The following is a 20,941-nucleotide window of genomic DNA, read 5'->3' as shown; positions in this document are numbered from 1 at the left end:
GACGTAAGAAGAAAATTTGTACAAACAAACAATATAAAAAGCACATGGCTAAACAATATAAAAAACACATGGCTGAACAAAATACAGGCACAATGCTGACAGCCAGTAAAAATAGGAACCCTTCGTACTCAATGCTGCTTGCATATCCATTTGTATTTACTAGTGATGGTGTCAGAAGTTATGTTGTGGGCACATGTAGTGCCTCATTTGCTGTTGATGCTGGAGCTGGCTGCTAATATAAATGGAGCATTGTATAAAATGTCTCTTTATAAGCATTTCTTTTACCACATCAATTTTCTCCCATCCAACCCTCCCACTCTCCAAAACCCTCCACTCCCCTCTGCTTCCCTCCCTTAAATCCCCTTCTCCCTCCTTTCCACTCCCCTTGCCCTACTTTCCTGCACACTCCCTCGCCCCTCACCCCACCCCTCCCCATCCCCTCCCCATCCGCTCCTCCACCCCCCTCCCCGTCCCCTCCTCCACCGCCTCCCCGTCCCCTCCTCCACCACCTCCCCGTCCCCTCTTCCACCCCCTCCCCGTCCCCTCTTCCACCCCCTCCCCGTCCCCTCCTCCACCCCCTCCCCGTCCCCTCCTCCACCCCCTCCCCGTCCCCTCCTCCACCACCTCCCCGTCCCCTCTTCCACCCCCTCCCCGTCCCACCCCGTCCCCGTCCCCTCCACCATCCCCTCCCCGTCCCCTCCTCCACCCCCTCCCCGTCCCCTCCTCCACCCCCTCCCCGTCCCCTCCTCCACCCCCTCCCCGTCCCCTCCTCCACCCCCTCCCCGTCCCCTCCTCCACCCCCTCCCCGTCCCCTCCTCCACCCCCTCCCCGTCCCCTCCTCCACCTCCACCCCCTCCCAGTCCCCTCCTCCACCCTCTCCCCCGTCCCCTCCTCCACCCCCTCCCAGTCCCCTCCTCTACTCCCTCCCCCGTCCCCTCCTCCACCCCCTCCCCACCCCCTCCACATTCTCTCCACCTTCCCTCCCCCTCCTCCCACTCCCCTCCTCTCCCTCCACCTCTCCTCCTTCCCCATCCCCTCCTGCACCACCCCATCCCTTCCATTTCCTCCCTGTCCCTTCCTCCCACCACTGTGTCCTCCTCCTCCTCCCCATCGCCATCCCCCTCCTCCTCTCCTTGTATCCGTTCCTGTCCCCTCCTCCCTGTCCCTTCCCCTCGCCCTGCTCTCCTCCTCCCCCTTGCCCCCTTTCTGAACCATCTCCCCCTCCATATCCTCTCCTCATTCTCTCCACCTCTCCTCCTTTTCCCTTCCCCCTCCTCCCACTCCCCTCCTCTTCCTCCACCTCCCCTTCTGCCCCACCCTATCCTGCTTCCTCCCTGTCCCCTCCACCTCCTCCCTGTCCCCTCCACCTCCTCCCTGTCCTCTCCACCTCCTCCCTGTCCCCTCCCTATCAATCTGGAGTAAAAGATTTCATCCTTCTCCTATTTGTCATTATCCAGCAGGCAAATGACAATGCCATCTCATGATGCAGTTTGTTATTTCACATAAGGGAAGTTGGTCAACTGGTGATTGAATTACGTAATGAAGCACCATGTTTGGACTTCATCTGCATGTATTTATACTTTCTTAAGTCTTCAAATTAATTGTATACCTACAATCTGATAGGTAAATTTACCAATGTAGCAAACACAGTTTCAGTCACCTAGCTTTGATTGTTGTATCTGCAGCACTGTTATACTAGCATCTTGAGTGTTGTATTTGGGCTGTGTCAACTAAGCAGAACATTACTCAGGCAGTACCTTAAAGGAAGGAAACATAACATTTGTGGAAGGAGCCATTTATGGTTTATTAATTAAAGGGAATACAAATAGAACATAGATGTTAATACATGTGTGCAAAATAGGCTGACAGAAGTTTCTCTACATTTTACTGCATCCCATCCCTCTGCTAAGTTTGCTTGCAGGATTATTAAAATGGATTGTGTTCAGATGTTAGCTGTGTACAGCCTTAATATGTACCATGTGCACACTAGTTAAGCAAAAGAACAATTCATCAATTTTATTTATCTTTTTGGTTAATGGGACAATTGACTACACGTTTCACCCTTAGGCTATAACACATAAATTTAAAATTGTGATTAACACTAAAAACCTAGGATTCATTGCTGCGACCTCCAGATTCATTTGAATCTTGTACTGTGTTAAATTGTACATAAAGTGATTGTGATATCACATCTGAATCATTGTTTTATTTTAGATAATCTTTATAATTGTTTCTTTTGTCATCCACAAACACTGGGGATAGGGTTTTTAGGTCGGCGTGTGGGCACAATCGGCAGGCCCGGGAGCGGCCCAGGGAACGGACCACCGCCTGCAATCAGCCCCTGACCGCGATCTCACGCTGACTGGCCAATTAACGGCCAGCCAGCATGAAGCGTGCGCTGAAATGCTCAGCACTGCTGGGGTGGGGACGGGGAGAGGGCAAGCACTGACATAAGCACAGGCGCGGGGGAGCGCGGAATGAAAGCTCCCTGAAGGCAGAGAGCTGCCTCAGGGAGCTGAAGAATTTAAAACCAATAAATAAAGATTCAAAATCCGGGGGAAAAAAATGTCCACGCATCAGAATCAATCATCTGAACGTATACATGATGAAAATTCTGACCATACTTTTTTTTTTATATTTAATAACGGAAACCTTACCCCGCCCTTGGAGGAAGTTTAATCAGAAATGCAAAGTCCGCTTGGTAGATTCGCCCGTCTGCTAACTGTAGGTTGGATGGACCATGAAAAATCGGGGACAATTGGAACTTTAATGGGTTTAATTGCCCTCTTAATTGTCGGCGGGCACGCTTCCAACTTTCGCGTGCATCCGCCAACCAAAATATCGGATGAACACAGGATTACGTCTGGGCACTCACCCGACGTCATCACACACTACTTTACGCTTGAGCAGGTCAGCTGTGCACCCACATAAAAATTCTGCCCTGGATATAAGACATTTTAAAGGTGCACATCAATTTAAGAAGAAGAAAAACTAGCTCCTGATATAACACTTTGTTATATTTGCACATTTTCTTTTAAGTTTTCACATATCCTTAGTAGTTTTTAACTCAATCTTTTCTCCTCCAACCTTGCATTTCTCCAATCGCAGCATGTTACTAAGCATAATTCTTTTTTCACCTGGGACTGCAAGATGGTATGGACTTTTCCTGCCAGCAGTATAGCTCCATGATCAGCTGTAACAAAGTATAAGTTTAAGTGGAATAAATTAACCTATCCTTTCCTTTAACTATTCCCCCTCACTGCAGGTGGTCCTCTGTCTAGTGGTCCAATTGAGAGCTGAAAATACTGCCCATTCTGGGGCAAGCAAGTCAGGCAGTTCTGGGATTCAGATTCCTCAACTTCTCATTGAGCTTAATTTCTACTGTTGGTATATATTTCCCCAGGTTTTAAAATGAAGTGGTAGTTTTCTTTTATAGATTCATAAAATCTATATAGGGTTGTGTTTCATGCTGTTGCATTAAGCTACAAAATGAACTTTGCCCCATTAAAGTTTTTGTGCCAAAGTAAGCACATTGAGCATTTGTGTCATTAGGGAGGGAGGAAGCGAGCAGTTGTAGCTTTTCTGTCATTTCTTTAACTGGTTTCTGTTACATTGTAGGATAGCTGACACACTGCAGGGTGTTTCCTGTGGAGTGGGGGAGTGTACACCCAAGCTTTTGAGCAATGGGAGCAGAGATCTGGGAGATAAAATTCCTGCCTTTACTAGTTAACCGAGGTATCAAGTGGGAAAACCTGCTGTGTACTTGTTTTTTCCACCAAAGTTCGTGAAGGCAGAAATTTTGTCCCCATTTCCTGGTAGTTGCCTGTTGTGCATTTTATCAACTCATAAAAATCAGAGCAAGAGCAGGATATATCAAAGCAAGGGAACATTTCTATCATATGTCTTCAAATTAAAGTTGCCGAATTTGGGAAGGGAGCCAAGATTTCAGTCTAATTTTTACGTCTCATACGGGCTGCCTGGCTGCAGTTCTGAATTCTTTTCTCATGCATATTAATTCAAGTCTTTGCTTTTCCATGCACACTCTAATCTCATTCTTTTAAATTTTGATTTTAAATACCCAAAACAAAAAGAGCCATAGTTTAAAAAATCATTAGCTATAAGTTAGAATGTCCCTTAATTACAAGTAGAAATAACCCTATTATGAAAATTCCTGATTGCAGAGCAGATTCCACAGTACTGACAGCAACTGGCAACTGTACACACACTGAACTGTGGTTTATGGCTTTATTTTTGCCCACTGAGTTTTTCCGAAGACTAAGAAAGTGCCAAGTTGGAAACTGCATTGCTGACCCACACAGGCAGGTTGAGCGCACACCCCACGTGGGCAGGCTAAGCTCATGGCAAGTAGAAGTTGTGGCAACATCACTGGTGCTACTGGTGTTGCTGCCTGTAGTGGAGTTCAGGAAAGTTACTTTGTAAAGAGGGCCTGCTCCTCTTGATGTGGCTGTTGCACCTCTTATATAGTCATGCTGCTGAAGTTAATGCTCCCATCAGAGGCAGTACTCCAATATAAAGTGGCCATAAGTCAAGGCTATGAGAGGTGAAAGAGATCAAGTACTTTTTGGGCACCGAGAAGATATAGGATAGGGTTATTGTTTACTAAAGTTAAATTATTCCAAGCTGTTTAGATCCTAAGTAATAATAATACAATCTTGAGACAGAGATGTATTGTTTTATGTATTTTTACCTTACCCTCCCATGCATAAGTTGTTATATGCTAGTCATTTGCAGACCGTATATGTCATAATAGCTGCAATTTATTTGTTATTTCTAAGCAAATAATGTTAAAGAAAGAAAAAAAAACTTGAATTTATATTGTGCCTTCCCCAACCTCAGGATACAGTGCTTTACAGTCAAATAAGTACTTTTGAGGTCTAATCACTATTGTAATGTAGGCCCCCAATAGGCACAGAGTAAGCTCTCACAAACTGCAATGAGATAATGACCAGCTCTGTTTCGGTGATGGCCAGGGAATAAATTTTGGCCAGGCCACTGGAGAGCTCTTCTGCTCTTTAAATAGTGCCTTTTAGGAACTATTTAAGAATAGGAATCTTTTATGTCCACCTGAGAGGGCTGGGGCCTCAGTTTAACATCTCATCCAAAAAACGGTACCTCCACCAACTCTCCGTCAGTGCTGCATGAAGTGTAAACCTAGATTACCTGCTCAAGTCTCTGGAGTGGGACTACCACTGAACCTTAATTGAAACCTAGCATTTTGACATAGCAGTCAAAACACATTGTTCAATAAATTGTTATAGTTTAGTAATGTAATTGTTGCATGGCTGATATAATAACATGAAGTAATTGTTCCTGAAAAAAATGTGAACGGGTAGGAGAATGGGTGAATTGAAAGATTATTGTGTCCCATATTTCTGTGGATCAGACTTTAGCTGACAGGACTGTCATTTGCAGCTGTGATCTGTGATGTAATCCAAGTCATGGTGCCTGCGAAATGAAGAAAGTCAGGGATACGTCGGGAACTGAATAGTCACAGCAATTTCCATTATCCATCCTCCATAGACTGTATTTTCATATTGTGATTCCTTGACAGACAAGTTTGTAATAAAACAGCCACTCAATTAGTGGCTGCTCATCCCAATTATTTCAGCTGTGCACCAACACTTGGAAGTTTCTAATTTGATTTCAAAACTTTAAAAAAATACTGGAAGTACACTGCACTATATATTAAAAAAAAAGTTGTGCCAGTGGACATTTAAATTATGACTAATGGACTGTGTGGAACACCATTAAAATATGCTGCACTCACATACAGATAAACCTGTACACATGCAAGAACTGAAATGTCAAAATAACCCTGTTTTTACACAGGACTAACAGCTTCTGACACTGTTAAATATACAATGTGTAATGTGTTTTTTCCTGATTACAACTAGATAAACTGTGTACCAGCAGCAGTGAGAAAATACATGCAATTTATACAGAGTTAAGGATTATACTAATAAACTTAGGTTTGATCGTTTATTTTAGCACTCTTCCTTGACATACCTCTTGAAACAGTGTGCCAAAGTTATCAGTAAAATCATATATTATATCCCTTTCCTACTGAAATACAAAAGCTTTAACCAGTTTTACATTTACTGTTAGGTTCTTTTAACTGTACGGTGATGATTTTGTCCAACCTACACTCCCATTATTAAATAACCAACTTGCACAAAACTTACAACATGTAGCTGAAAAGAAACTTTGATACAAATATTTATGTGCATTTGGTTGTGATGTAACAATTTTTCTGTATTAATGTTTAATTTTAAAGGAAGTTTAAGTCTGGAGCTATGGTGTACAGGATTATATTGCTAGCCAGAAAAAAAAACAATGATATTCAACTAGGACAAAATGCAAGTATTTGGTCATCCAGTGCAAATAATTCTTGGACCAGAATTATTATTTTTGCTTGGGTTCACACTTGCTTTTATATGTTTAGTGGATGCTGGGGCTGCGCATGCAAGGTTTTCCCAAGGCAGACAGCCAGAAATACCAGTAAAAATAGAAATTCACAGCCTTAGTGAATCCAGCAAGTATAATTTTTGGTTGTTGCTGGCTGCACAAGACCTGTGAATCAGGCGTCAACAGTCCTAGCACCTCATAAAACCAACATAATAGCAGCCATTATTTAATTACTGGTTGGCTGCATTGTTCATCTAGAACAGCCCATTATTAGTACATTTCTCTGTTCGGCAAGTTTTTAATTCACACAATAGCTTTCAGTAAGTTACGATACATGCAACCAATCTGCTCACACCTGCTTGAGCTGAGAGGTTAGCTGTTCCACTGTAGTACACAACCAGCAGGGAGCTGCAAGCAGAGGAAGTGGACTGGCTCAGATAATACAAGAACTTAACCGCAGGGACGCTATGGAAAAGCTAAGTTTCTTGATAGAGATTTTTCATTTCTAATTTATTTTTTGTCCCTGTTTGATGGCATATAAATTAACATTGAGCCATACAGTAGAACTGACACTAACTCAGCAGGTTTGCACAGATGTGGGCTATATAGTAAATTTTAAACTTGAGTGTAGTAGGCAGCAGTCAATTGAACTTTCAGCAAGTTACCTTTTTTCCCTATTTTCAACTTCTCATTATTTGAGTGATTTTTTTTTTTGGATTGGATTAACTAGATGCGGGTCCGGTGAGCAAAATTGACAATAGATCATTGGTGAAGAGAGAATTTAAAGTCTAATTGCAAGTGGAATAATGAATTGGAAAGAACATGAAAAGTTTAGTATGTTGTATTAATGTGAATGCACTTTTTGCCTTGTTATTTTAGTTCCAGAAGTTTGGCTGCAGCAATTTAAATAAAAACTAGAAAATGTTGAAAGCAGACTATATCATCAGACTATATTGTTGTAAAAGCTGTATTTAAAAAAAGAAAATAAACTTACAGGTGCTGCTATGTCAAATGTTTACTGGTGCCTGTCCTTACTACATTAAATGCTGCAGTATTCAATCATGTCCTTTTTAATTGAATTGAACAATTATTTGTCTTGTTTTTCAGCTGAATATGCTGCTCCTCGGGCTATCCTGACAGGCCATGATTGTGAGATTAGCTGTGCTGCAATATGTGCAGAACTCGGTCTAGTTATCAGTGGTTCAAAAGGTAGGTACAGTTAGAAGATGTTGGGCATTGAAACATAAATATTGTATTATAAAGTGCATCTGTATTATTTAAGGAGTAGAGAACAAGAGATTTTCGTATTTTTTAATAACCCCTGCTTCCCATTTTAATGGAGTTCTCTCATGCTTTTCAAGGATTTGGTTAGGGAGTAGCACATGGCATGGGAAGATGCTAGGAGACAATGGTTGTGATCATCTAAAATGAGAGAGGAAACCATGAATGTAAGAGGAAAACTATGAGAAAGTAACATGAAGATTAGCCCAGATGATATCCAACAGCCCTCACCTGCTTAAGATGTGTCTGCTGTATCACACACCATGACCCAACTTTGGGCAGACAACCTATGTACAAGCCTTTGCCAATGACATAAACAAAACATTTCTTAGGATGTGGCTTTTGTGAGCTTGCTGGTTCTCTATGTTGGTGGCCTCAGTAAGATCAGAACATCACTTAAGACTCTTAAGCTTGGAACAACATTAAAATATACACTGAGTCATCACACTATGGACTTTACACTTGAAATTTAAAGGCCCAGTGAGCAATACAGTGTCATAAATTTGTGGCATAATGACAGTTCATGCCCAGAGTCCCTCACATGGTGAGTTAATGGTTTCATTTATGGCTAGAGGGCTACCAAAAGGAAACTTGAAAAGAGGCTAGAGGGAAAATTGGTGCGTGAGCCGCCCAAGCAACACCTCTCCATGTCCTAGGTGCCAACGTTAAATTTAATTAGCTAAAATCTGGGAACAGTATTATTTAAAGAATGATATGTAGAGGGTGAGGCAACGGCAACAACCTAAAAAGGAGGAAAAAAGGTGTTTGAGGCAGAAATTGGACCTGTATCATGGTCTGTCAGGTTTTATATTTGGTTTCCATTTCTTTTGTTCTTTAAAGATACAGAACTTCAACGTACTGTCACTATAATTGACAGTATATTATGACTGTCTATAGATGGCTAGGAAAATATCACATTACGGTTGCATTCTCGAATTAACTTACATATTAAATAAATGCACTTCAGTAAAGTTGTTGATTACTATTATGAATTCGCCTTAAAAGTAAGGGGATGCTGTAATACATATATACCTGTGACCTGATGTGGGTATTACCCTGAAGTTTTTTTCATGTGGCAAATTCTGATCTAGCTCGTGCAGTTGCAGGGAGGTACCAAGTGCCAGTGAAAACTAGTGACTCAAATTGATAGGGTCATAAAGATCATGAACAAAAAATTGGAGTTCATTTCTAGAAGAATGCAAAAGCGTATTCAATTTATATGGAAACTTGGTTTGACCACACTTGAGTAACTGTGTGCAATTCTAGCCTGCATATTATAAAATGATATTGATGCAGTGGAGAAAGTGCAGAAAAAATTTACAAGAATTTTACCAAAATTGAGGCAATGTAGCTACCAGGAATGAATAGACATGTTGGGGCTATTTTCTCTGGAAAAGAAATTTAGGAAAATATTCTGATAGATATCTTCAAAATTATGAAGAGATTCAATAAGGTAGATATGGAGAAAGTATTTCACTTGTGGGTGAGTTACAGAATCTTGCAGGAGGAGGGCATCCAGCTCATGCCTCTGCCAGCTCTTTGTAAGTGCTGTCCATTTCTACTCCCTTGCTCTTGCTCCATGTCCATGTATTTTTTTCCATTTCAAATACTTATATATCCAAATCCCTTTTGAAAGTTACGATTGAATCTGCTTCCCACCACCCTTGAAGGCCGTGCATTCACGATTGTCCTAACTTACCGCCTAAAAAATGTCTCTTTATTCCCTCCTCCACCCCCTGTTCTATTTTGTCAATTATCTTACATCTGAGCCCTCAGGTAATCAAGCCTCCTGCCAGTGCAAACAATTTCTCTCCATCTATGCTGTTAAAACCCATTCAACATTTTAACACCTCTATTAAATTTCCCCTTAACCTCCTCTGCCATAAGGAGAAGAATCACAGTCTCTCCAAATAACTCAAGTCCTTCATTCCTGATATTATTCTAGTAAATCTCCTCTTCACCATCTCCAAGGAATTGCTAGTATCCTTCCTGAATTAGGGTGCCCAGAATTGAACACACTGCTCCAGCTGAGGCCTACCCAGTGGTTTATAAAGGTTTAGCATAACTTCTGCTTTTTATACTCTAGCCTTCCATTTATAAAGCCAAGGGCCCCATATGCTTTCTTAGCATCCATATTGACTTCACCTACCATCTTCAAAGATTTGTGTTTATGAAATCCGGGTTTCTCTGTTCCTGCAACCCCTTTAAAATTGTATCACTAAGTTTATGTTGCTTTTTCTCAGTCTTGCCCCTAAAATGCATCACTGCATTAAATTTAATCTGTTATGAGTCTCCCACTTCACCAGTCTATGTTACATAGAATTACATAGGACTGAATTTTATCTTAAGGATGGAGATTCTGCAGCCGGGACCGAAAGTGGGTCTCAAGCCTGCAAAGCAGAAGGTGGGACTGCAGTACTCTTTTACTGCCGATGACTAATTAGGAAACTACCATTGAGACTACCATGCAATTAGAGCAATCAGAGGGCCAACAGCTCTGCAGCCTCGGCAGCACCACATAGAGGTGGCGGCTGCTGAGACTTCAAGGAGAAGGCTGGGGTGCCTCCATGTTGAGGTGCCCTTAAAGGGCTGCTGATAAACATTTTGATGTGCCGGGGTCAGGCAGGCAAGTCCCAGCAAATGGAGAGGTGAACACTAGGGTTGCCAACCCACCCGGAATGGCTGGGAGTCCCCTGGAATCAGCCTCAATCTTCCAGTGGCCAAACAAAGCATTAAGGAAGCAGGTCAGCTCCTGGAAACAGCAGCCGGGACTGGCCATTAGCCAATCACAGCCCGTGCTTGGGTACCACCTGACCCTTCAGGCAGCCAGGACTGGCCACCAGCCAATCACAGCTTGTGCTCAGGTACCACCTGACCTTCTCGACATCAAGGACCGGCTGTCAGCCAATCACAGCCCATGTTCAGGCACCACTTGATTTTCCCTATGCCAGGAACCTACTCCCCCGCCCATGGAAAAGCCCGACTCAACATCAGCGGAGGCCACTTGACCTAAATATAGACCACATGATCAGAGCTCCAATCAGTTGAGCAATGTCAACTTGGGCTGTCGAGCTGGAGGAAAGGGCGCTGATTATAAGTCAAGGTTAGGCTTGGCTGAGACTGGCCAGATCGCAATGAATTAGTGTTATTAATGTTATTAATTAGTGTTGGTTTGAACTGGTGATGACAGGGTGGACTGTGTTGCACTGAGGATTTCCGTCCCCCAAGAGCAACTGGCAGGGAAAGGAATTGTTCAGACTCATTAGCGGAATTTAGTGAAGACAGGCTCATTCCCTCTCACTCGGTGTCACAGTCAACAGAAACAGCTGATGTGACTCAATACCAATTGACCAGCTTGACGGAAAAGCTCAATGGAGCAGAACCCTGTAGCTGCTTTCCGCTCTAGCTTTGTAGATGCCAACCTCACATGTATTACATTGAACCATATAAAATATACAGCACAGAAAGAGGTCATTTGGCTCAACTAGTCTGCGCCATGACATCACTTCCACTGTTGTTTTCCAGAAAATGCCCAGCCAGAGTTAGCAACCCCAGTGATGGCATCACCACCACCATGTGGGCCATGAAGCCTTGAAAAAGGCGGCCCCCCAGCCGCTCACCCCATGATGTACCTTGTGGTCTCCCCACGCAGTGCAGAGACCATTCCAACACTGGTGAAATGCCGGAATCCTGGTAAAATGGTAGTCAATAGGCCTGCCTCTGGTCGGCAGACAGCTGAGTCGCTGCCATTCCAGGTTTAGGTAATACCTGATGGCAGTAGGACACGTTGGGCTTCCCTCTTATCAAACTCCTTTGTGATTTTTAAGACCTCTGTAAGGTTACCCTTCAGCCTTCTCTTTCTGGAAAGAAAGTATATCTGTTTAGTTGTGGTATTATCCCTGTGAATTTTGTCTGTTACTTCTCCAATGTTTTTTTGTAATATGTAGATCAGAACTCTGCACAGTACCAAGGTTCAATACAAGTTTAACATAACTTCTCTGCTATCATTTTAATTCTATCATTTTTGAAGTGAACCCCCCCCCCCCCCCAGTGCTTGGTATGCTTTATTTTATAGCCTTATTAACTTGTGTCTTTACTTTTAGTGCTTTATGTTTCTGTAACCCTAAATCTCTTTGCTACTCTACACTATTTAGACATGCTTGTGGCCTGCTTGTTTTTTCTACCAAAATCTAGCACTTACTTATATTGAAATGAATTTGCCAATTGCGCACATGTTTTGCAAGATTATTAATGGTGTGCATTTTGTCAGATCTTCCTCAGCATTAACAATGCCCCTCAATTTAGCGTCATCCACAAGTTTTGCAATTGTACTTCTGATTTCCGAATCCAAATTGTTTGTGTAAATTGTGAACAACATTGGTCCCAGCACCAATCCTTGCAAAAAGTCACTTCTCACCTTTTGCCAGTCTGAATAACCTTTAACCCCTACTCTGTTTCTGTTGTATAGCAAGCTTGCTATCTGTTCTGCTACTTAAATCCATGCGCTCTGACCTGAGTCATAAACCTACTATGCGGCACCTTATCGAAGACATTTTGAAAATTAAAATATGTTACATCTACTACATTATCTTTCTGTAGTCCTTCTGTTACATCTTCAAAGAAGTTAGTAATGTTGGTCATATGTAACCTATCCTTTTTAAATCTGTGTTGTCTATTCTTTATTGTATTTTTAGTCTCTAGGTGTTTTTTTGGGATCATTAGTCCTCGCCTCTTGATTAGGAACATAAAAAGTAGGAGCAGGGGTGGACTATACGGCTCCTCAAGCCTGTTTCACCATTCAATATGATCATTGATCCTCAGTCTCAACTTCACTTTCCTGCCTGCTCCCCATATCCCTTGATTCCCTGAGAGACCAAAAATCTGTCTATCTCTGCCTTAAATATATTCAACAATTGAGCATCCACAGTCCTCTTGGGTAGAGAATTCCAAAGATTCACAACCCTTTTGAGTGAAATAATTTTTCCTCATCTCAGTCCTAAATGATTGATCCCTTATCCAGGGACTGTGCCCCTGTGTTCTAGATTCCCCAGACAGGAGAAACAGCCTTGGTGTCGACTATGTCAAGCCCCTTCAGAATCTTCTTTGTTTCAACAAGATCATCTCTCATTCTTTTAAACTCCAGAAAATATAGACCCAACTTACTCAGCGTCTTATAAGAGGACCAATCTAGCCTCCGATGCAACTATATCCTTTCTTAAATACGTAGAGCAAAACTGCGCATAGTAATCCAGGTTGGTCTCACCAAAGCCTATTACAATTGTAGCAAGACTTCCTTATTCTTGTCCAATCCTCTTGCAATAAAGGCAATGCCATTTGCTTTTCTAATTGCTTGCTAACTTTCTCTGTCCCTGGTATGAGTACAGTCAAGTCCCTCTGAACATCATTTACAAGTTTCATGCCTTTAAAAATGATTCTGCTTTTCTATTCTTACGACCAAAATTAATAACCTCACACTTGCCCACATTATACTTCATCAGCTACTTTGTTGACCACTCACTTAACCTGCCTATATCTCTGCAGCCTTTGTCCCTCACTTTTATTTCCACCTAGCTTTGTCCATCAACAAAATTAGATACCTCACTGGTCTGTTTGTCTAAGCTATTAATATAGATTATAGATATATCTTGCAGCCCTCCACTAGTCACAGCCTGCCGACTTGAAAATGCACTGTCTATACCTACTCTTCCTGTCTATTAACCAGTCCTCTATCTATACAAATCTATTACCCCAACTCCATGAGCCCTTATATTATGCATTAATATTTTGTGTGGCACCTTATTGAATGCTTTTTGGAAATCCAGATATTAAATACATACTGGTTCCCCTTTATCCACCCTACTAGTTCATCCTCAAGAAAACGCTAATAAATTTATCAAATACCATTTCTCTTTCATAAAATCATTTTTACTTTGTCTGATTATATTATGATTTTCCATGTGCATAGTTAAAACTTCCTTACTGAGAAATTCCAACATTTTCCTGATGACTGATATCAGGTTAGCTGGCCTGTAGTTCCCTGGTCTCTCTCTCCCTCCTTGGTTGAATAGCAGTGTTACATTTGCTAGCTTTCAATCTGCTGGGGCCATTCTAGAGTCTAGGAAATTTTGGCAAATCATAGCCACCACATCCATATCTCTGCAGCTATCTCTTTTAGACCCTAGGACATAGACCATCAGGTCCTGGAGATTTTTGGGTTTTAGCCCCTTAAGTTTCTCCAACTATTTTTCTCTGCTGATATTAATTACCTTAAGTTCCTCACTCTTATTACTCCTCACTCTTGGTTACCCTCTATTTTTGGCTTATTACTTGTCCAATAACATAACCACAATGGTGCCATATCCCGTAGGTTAAGCTAATTGGTCTACCTCCCTTTTTAAATGTACATATAACATTAACTGTCTGGCAGTTTTCTGACACAATTCCCTTTACTAATGAATTTATATGTATACATATGTAGTACTGCATCTGCTTAATTTCTCGAGCTTTTTATATGCTTGTGTACAGTCTATACAGCCCAGGGTTTTATCCTTTCGAAAAGTCTTTTTTTATCTCTCCTAATTTCATGTTCCCTTTTGTTACTATCCCTGATAAATGCTGGGCATAAGTAACTGTTTAGTATTTCTGTTATTCTGCTGTCATTACCTGCGAGTTTATCTTGTGCATTCCTTCATGGCCCTGTCCTGATGTGTCTGTGGAATATTTTACTATTTCTTTATTATTCTTTGAGAATTTATTTTTGTAATTCTCCTGAAGTCTGCTATTATTCTCCTCACTGTTAACTACGTTTCCAAGTTTTGTCTCATGTACAAACATTGCTACTTGAGCCCAGACCAATGGGCATAAATATAAGATTGCCACTAATAGATCAAATAAAGAATTTAGATGGAGTTTCTTTACACTCAGAATGATGAGCATGCCACATGGAGTGGTTGCTGCAGATAGCATTAATGTATTTAAGGTGAGTCTTGATGCACGCATGAGGGAGAGGAAATAGTGGGATACTGGGATGGGAAAGATAATTACAGTGAATTTTAAATACTGGGATAGATCAGTTGGACTATGTCCTGCAGGTTCTATGTAGGTTACCCAGACAGAGAGCAAGAGTTGGAGGATGAGTCCTCAGTGGATGCCTTAGGGGGTTAGTCAATAGCACAATTGGTGGAGTTGTGGGAGATGATCACTTGGCTGCATCTTGCCAAGGAATGGTGTGTTACACGGAAAGAAAATGAAAATGAGATTTTGTAAAGGAGAAGAAGCAGTTATATAACAAGCTGGTAGAAACTGGGATGTCACTTAACATAAAGGACTTAAGTAATTTTGGTCCTGTTTTATTTCATTGTGCAAAAAATAAAAGAATAGTTATTCGGTCGGAATGGCCCAGCTCGCACTCCTGCATATACTAAATCCCTGTACTGCTTGTGATTTCCTGTGAGAACAGAGACCTTTTTTTAATGAACTCTACCTAGTGCTGATTTGCTCCAGAAAAATTTTATTACCTTTTCCCAAAGGCTTTAAAAAATTTTGCTATAAAAGAATTACCAGATGTCTGACCCAAACAAAACCCTAATTAATTGTTTCCATAGCAGCCAGTATTGTGTGGCATTTCCAAAACTGTGGTGAGTCTTAAAGAATGATCATTGGGTCTAGCTTGGAGATTCAACCTGTGCAACTATCCAGCATGAAGCGTTTACAATGATATTTGCTATGTAACTTTACAAAGAGCTAAAATTGAAAGCTTGAGCTGTTAGCATTGGTTTCCAAAAAGTAATTGAACGGGAATGTATGTATTATTTCTGAAATGACAGTGCTTAAGGTACTTCGTTAGGATTGGAGTAGAAAATGGCAAAATGTGTGATACCACACATGATAAATACAGAAAGTGGTTCATTTGAACCCACCAGACTGAATTAATTATTAAAAAGGCTTTATTATCTGCTCACAAAAATGGAACTGAAATGCCTTTTTTTATCTTAATGATTGATAGAGGGTCCATGCTTAATCCATACAATGAATGGCGACCTCCTGAAAGCACTTGAGAGCCCTGAAAACTGCTTACATCCTCGATTAATCCAGTTGTCCACTGAAGGCCACTGCATTATTTACTATGAAAAGGGCCAATTTTGTGTCTTCAGTGTAAATGGAAAGCTGCTGACCAAGATGGAGACTGAAGATTCTGCAAAGGTAAGCAATATCTTTTACTTGGAAGGAGTAAACAATGAAGTCCCCTACATGCTGTGCCCTTGCTTCCCTCAGTGCTTTCTCCAAGCAGTGTTTAACATGGATGAATATTGATTTGTAAGTTGATGGTTGGGTTGAGGATTGATGGTCATTATCAGGTTTCCATGGCCACTTTCTCTCTCCACCATGAGCTTCTGGTAGATCCACCTCAGGAATCGGACAGGACATAGCCAGGTGTGGTGATGAAGGAATCTAGGATGTCTGACGTACAGCTATTTCAGCTTGTTGTTTGACAGGCCTGAGATAAGAGTTTACCACAATCCTGTAGCTTTAATGGTAATTTCTCCTGGTGCTGCATCTGTATGTTACCAAATTCATTGAACTGCACACTAGGATTGGAACTCATGACCCTGAGTTTCTGGTCCAGTACCACAAGCACAATAGCACGGTATCCTAAATGCTAGTTTAGATCTAAAACCAGAAACGCTAGGAGACAAATTTACAAATTTTTTGCGCTGAACTATATGACCCTTCTTCAGACTCGAAACCTTAACTCTGTTTCTCACTCTGCGGATGCTATCAGACCTGCTGAGCTTTTCCAGCATTTTCTGTTTTAATATAGTCAAGGTAATGTGCTTGAACTAAATGCTGTCTCTTGCAACATTTTTCGGTGTTTTTTTAAGATTAATTCCTCCTTAAGCGCTCTGAGGAATTGCAATCTTACTTCAATGTTGCAATCAATCCAGTTAAAGGTATATACAGCTTCTGGGCGGAAATTGGCTGACTACTTTTTATCTCCCAAGGAACAAGGTGGACTGTTTTGTGATGTAGCTCAGATATACTCTCAGAAGAACTTGGAATCTTATAGCATCTTTCACATCACCAGGATGTCCCAAAGAGTTTCAGAGCACTTTTTCATTGTAGTAACTATTGTTCTTATGTAGGCAAGTTTCACACAGCAAAGTCCCATAAATGACTAGTTGATCTCTTTTTGGTGTTGGTGGCTGAGGGGGGAGTGTTTGCTCAGACTCCAAGAGAATTCCCTGCTTTTGTTTGAATTGTGTCATGGTATCTATTACATTCACTTGCATATCTTATTCAAAAAGAGGCATCTCTGACTGTATAGCACTTCGCCAATGCTACATTGCAGTCTGAGCTTAGATAACTTGTTCAAATTTTGGCCTGGGGCTTGAACCAACATCCTTCTTTCTGACTCAGAGGCCTACCACTGAGCTAAGCTAGAAATTTAGCCTATGGATGAACTGAGCACACAGCAGCCCTAGTGGTTTGACCAGAAGGCTGTGCCTGAAACTGATGTGTACAATCGGAAATTGTAATTTCAAAAAGAAACAAAGTGTCTGTTGTGCATCACGTCTTTCAAATATGACCCTGGAGCTTAAGTAATTGAGCGCCTGACTGTCAGCTAGGTTCTGAATTCGATTCCCAAGGCTAGTTGCCGCTCAAACTCCCTTGCCTGGGTTGAATGAATTTCATCTGCTCTCAGCAAGCATTCTGTGTGTAGACCAAGAGCTGAATCTTGAGAGGGAAACATTTGCCCCACTCAAATGTATCATCTGTTGGTAAATACGTAACTGCATATAATTTCTTTAGGATCTCTGACTGCCTTTAAGTATGTATAAAGTTTGTTGTAAGCTGTGGAAATTTTGCTTGACATAATTGAGAAGAAATGTGCAGATGTGCCCTTGGAAAGGGCCCTTTTGGAGTTTAGATTTAAGAAGCCTGAAGCTTCTGTGCTTTATCACACTGCTAGGCCCAAAAAATTGTGATTAAAGAGTGTTTGAGGTAAACAATAATTGCCCACAGACTGTGAAAATTACATTTCTGGTGGTATTTGAAATAAAAAGAACTTATGGGGCAATGCAGAACTCCTTTGGGTACTGGACTGTGTACAAGAAATTCTTTTGAGGTGCCTTTCAGATGTCATGCATGGGAATACATGCCAGAATGCTGACAACTGCAATACTTTTCAATTTTCAAGCATAAGACAGAATTCAAATTTACTTTCATCTTACATGGCAAAGAAAAATTACAACTGCACTTCCTTTCTGCCTGGGAAAAATGTGCTGTTCAATCTACGACTCACACCTGTTTTGATCTGCGTTCTGACCGAAAATAACAATACTCAAATTTTTTCTTATTGGCATCAACTGCACACATATCATTGGTGGTTTAAATGTAAAACATCATTGGTCAAATCAGTCCTTTGATTACTTTCTTTTGGTTCTTTCTTTTTTAATATCTTTATTTCCTTTGATTCTTACTTTACAGCACTCTCAGCTGCTGATTGGTCCTTAAGTAAAACATTCCTGTACAACTTTAAATCTCTTCCTGTGAGCCATCGAAAGCTAAACAGCCAATAAAGCAGGGTAATGTTGCAATTGTGCTGCTATATTGAGCAAATAGTGTCTGTTTTCTAACTTTTTAAAAATTCATTTTATTGTAACGCAATCACTGCTTTTTTTTGACTGTGCTCAGTTCTTTGTTCCTGAGCTAGTGTAAAGAGAACTGATTAAGAACAGCATTGAAGGGTGTTGTCCCCCTCCAGAGAAAATTTTAAGAGATGTTTTCCTGTGCATGCAGGTATTCCTATGCCGTCTAGGAGCCCTGCCTACAGGAGTTTCTGTGGTGTCTAGGAGCCCTGCTTACAAGAGTTTCTGTCATGTCTAGGAGCCCTGCTTACAAGAGTTTCTGTGGTGTCTAGGAGCCCTGCTTACAGAATTCCTGTAGGAGCTGTGCTTACAGGAATTCCTGTGATGTATAGACACCCTATCCTCGTGGTAAAGTGTTCTGTTTTGTGCTTATTTCAGGCTGGTTTTTTTTATTCGTTCATGGAATGTGGGCATCACTGGCTAGGCCAGCATTTATTTCCCATCCCTAACTGCCCTTGGTCAGAGGGCAATTAAGAGTCAACCACATTGTTGTGGATCTGGAGTCACATGTAGGCCAGACCAGGTAAGGACGGTAGATTTCCTTCCCTAAAGGGAATTAATGAACCAGATGGTCATCGTCAGTCTTTTCAGATTTTTATTGAATTCAAATTTCATCCATCTGCTGTGGTGGGATTTGAACTTGGGTCCCCAAAGCATTTCACTGGTCTCTTGAATACTAGTCCAGTGACAATACCACTATGCCACCGCCTCCCCTATCCTGACTCTTTTTTCTCTTTCTGGGGATCTGTTACTTCTTATGTAATGCTTGCCATCTATGACAAGATTTTCTCAAATTGCTGTGCATTTTTTTTGTCATTTGTTCATAGAATGTGAGCATTACTGGCAAGACTAGCATTTATTGCCCATCACTAATTACCCTTGAGAAAATAGTGGTGAGCCACCAGCTTGAACCCCTGCAACTGATGTGGTGTAGGTGTACCCACAGTAATGTTAGGGAGGGAGTTCCAGAATTTTGACCCAGTGCCAGTGAAGGAATGGTGATATAGTTCCAAGTCAGGATGGTGTGTGACATGGAGGGGAAATTGCACGTGATGGTGTTCCCATGCATCTGTTGCCTTTGATCTTCTAGGTAGTGAATGTCGTGGGTTTAGAAGGTACAAGAGCCTTAGAGAGTTACTGCAGTGCATTTTGTAGACAGTACGCACTGCTATACTGTGTGCCACTGGTGGAGGGAGCGAATGTTTAAGGTGGTGGATGGGGTGCCGATCAAGAGAGCTGCTTTGTCCTGGATGATTTAGAGCTTCTTGAGTATTGTTGGAGCTGCACTCATCCAGAAAAGTGGAAAGAATTCAATCACAAATCAAATTTCCGCAACCTTTCACTCTGGCTTGAAAAACATTGTGCTGGAAGCGAGCCCCATCCACAAAGTTGGCCATGCCCCCAGATCTAACTGATCACCATTTCAAGTTTCCACTAATTGCGCCTATTTGTAGGTCTTCAAGGAGGTTCTTAATAAATTTTACATTCTTGGACAAAATTGGCATGCTTTAAAAGTTTTATTTGAATCTACAAAGAAACTGATTATTGTACAACACTCCCATTTCCAGTACTTCAAAATAAGATTACTCATGGTGGAATAGACGCTGATTAAAAATGCTTCTTCTATGTGATAAATTCATTTTTAGCCGAATTAATAAAACTACACCAGGTTACCATTCTTAAGATATCATGGAATATTTTTAATACAAAATTTTTATTTAAAAAATACATTTTAAAACATAGCCCGATCGTGTTGGTTCATGGAAGATTTTACATTTGGCAATATACAAAAATGTTTAAACGGAAATTTGAGCAAAAATATCCACCTGGATGGTCAATTACACCCTGAGTAAGATAGTGAGCACATTTGCTCACTATCCCTAAAGGGCACTCACTTGTGGTAGTTAGTGTAAAAGAGCTTCAGAATTGTTTTTCACAAATGACAAATTTATGTTGATTTTGGCCTGGAGTAATATGACCTTAGTAAGCAATGTTGATTAATTCTCTGTACAACCTTATTCTGTACAGTTTGGGAATTTGACTAAAGCTGCTGCATGGTCTCTGATTTTGGGAACAGAAGTATTTTTGGCTGATATTTAGTGCTGAATTTACAATGCTAAATTCATGCAGAATGTTAAAGATTGGGAATGGAACACTTTCCACTGCAGCTGGTGGAATTTAAATTCAACTAATAAATCTGGATTAAAAGTCAATCGGTAACGGTTATCATGAAACTATCATTGATCGTTGTAAAGACCCATTTGGAAATCTGCCATCCTTACCTGGTCTGGGCTACATGTGACTCCAGACCCACAACAATGTTATTGGCTCTTTACTACCCTCTGAAATGGCCTAGCAAGCCACTCAGCTCAAGGGCAATTAGGGATGGGCAACAAATGTTGGCCATGCCAGCAACACTCACATCCCATGAAAGAATACATTTTGAAAAGTGCTCATTGTGATGACTTTTGACCTGGAAGCAGTACCATAAAGAAAATTTGTAACTTCTTTAAAATGTCTGGAATCTGTAATTCTTTAAAATGATTGAGAGTTTATATCAATTGTAAAGGGATCAATTGTAATTT

The 20,941-nt window shown here is 41.1% G+C and overlaps 1 protein-coding gene across 1 annotated transcript in view; it reads left to right on the top strand.

Annotated features, from left to right (window-relative positions):
- lrba (LPS-responsive vesicle trafficking, beach and anchor containing) overlaps nucleotides 1-20,941 on the top strand; it is a 913,498-nt gene that overhangs the window by 881,900 nt on the left and 10,657 nt on the right. Inside the window, exons 53-54 of the mRNA XM_078541260.1 lie at nucleotides 7,534-7,635; nucleotides 15,713-15,909. Coding sequence (XP_078397386.1) covers nucleotides 7,534-7,635; nucleotides 15,713-15,909 — 299 coding nt within the window. The remainder of the gene's footprint in view (nucleotides 1-7,533; nucleotides 7,636-15,712; nucleotides 15,910-20,941) is intronic.

This window comes from Cetorhinus maximus, chromosome 1 (assembly GCF_964194155.1).
Source record: "Cetorhinus maximus chromosome 1, sCetMax3.hap1.1, whole genome shotgun sequence".
NCBI lineage: Eukaryota > Metazoa > Chordata > Chondrichthyes > Lamniformes > Cetorhinidae > Cetorhinus > Cetorhinus maximus.
This window is presented reverse-complemented; position numbering and strand designations above follow the sequence as displayed.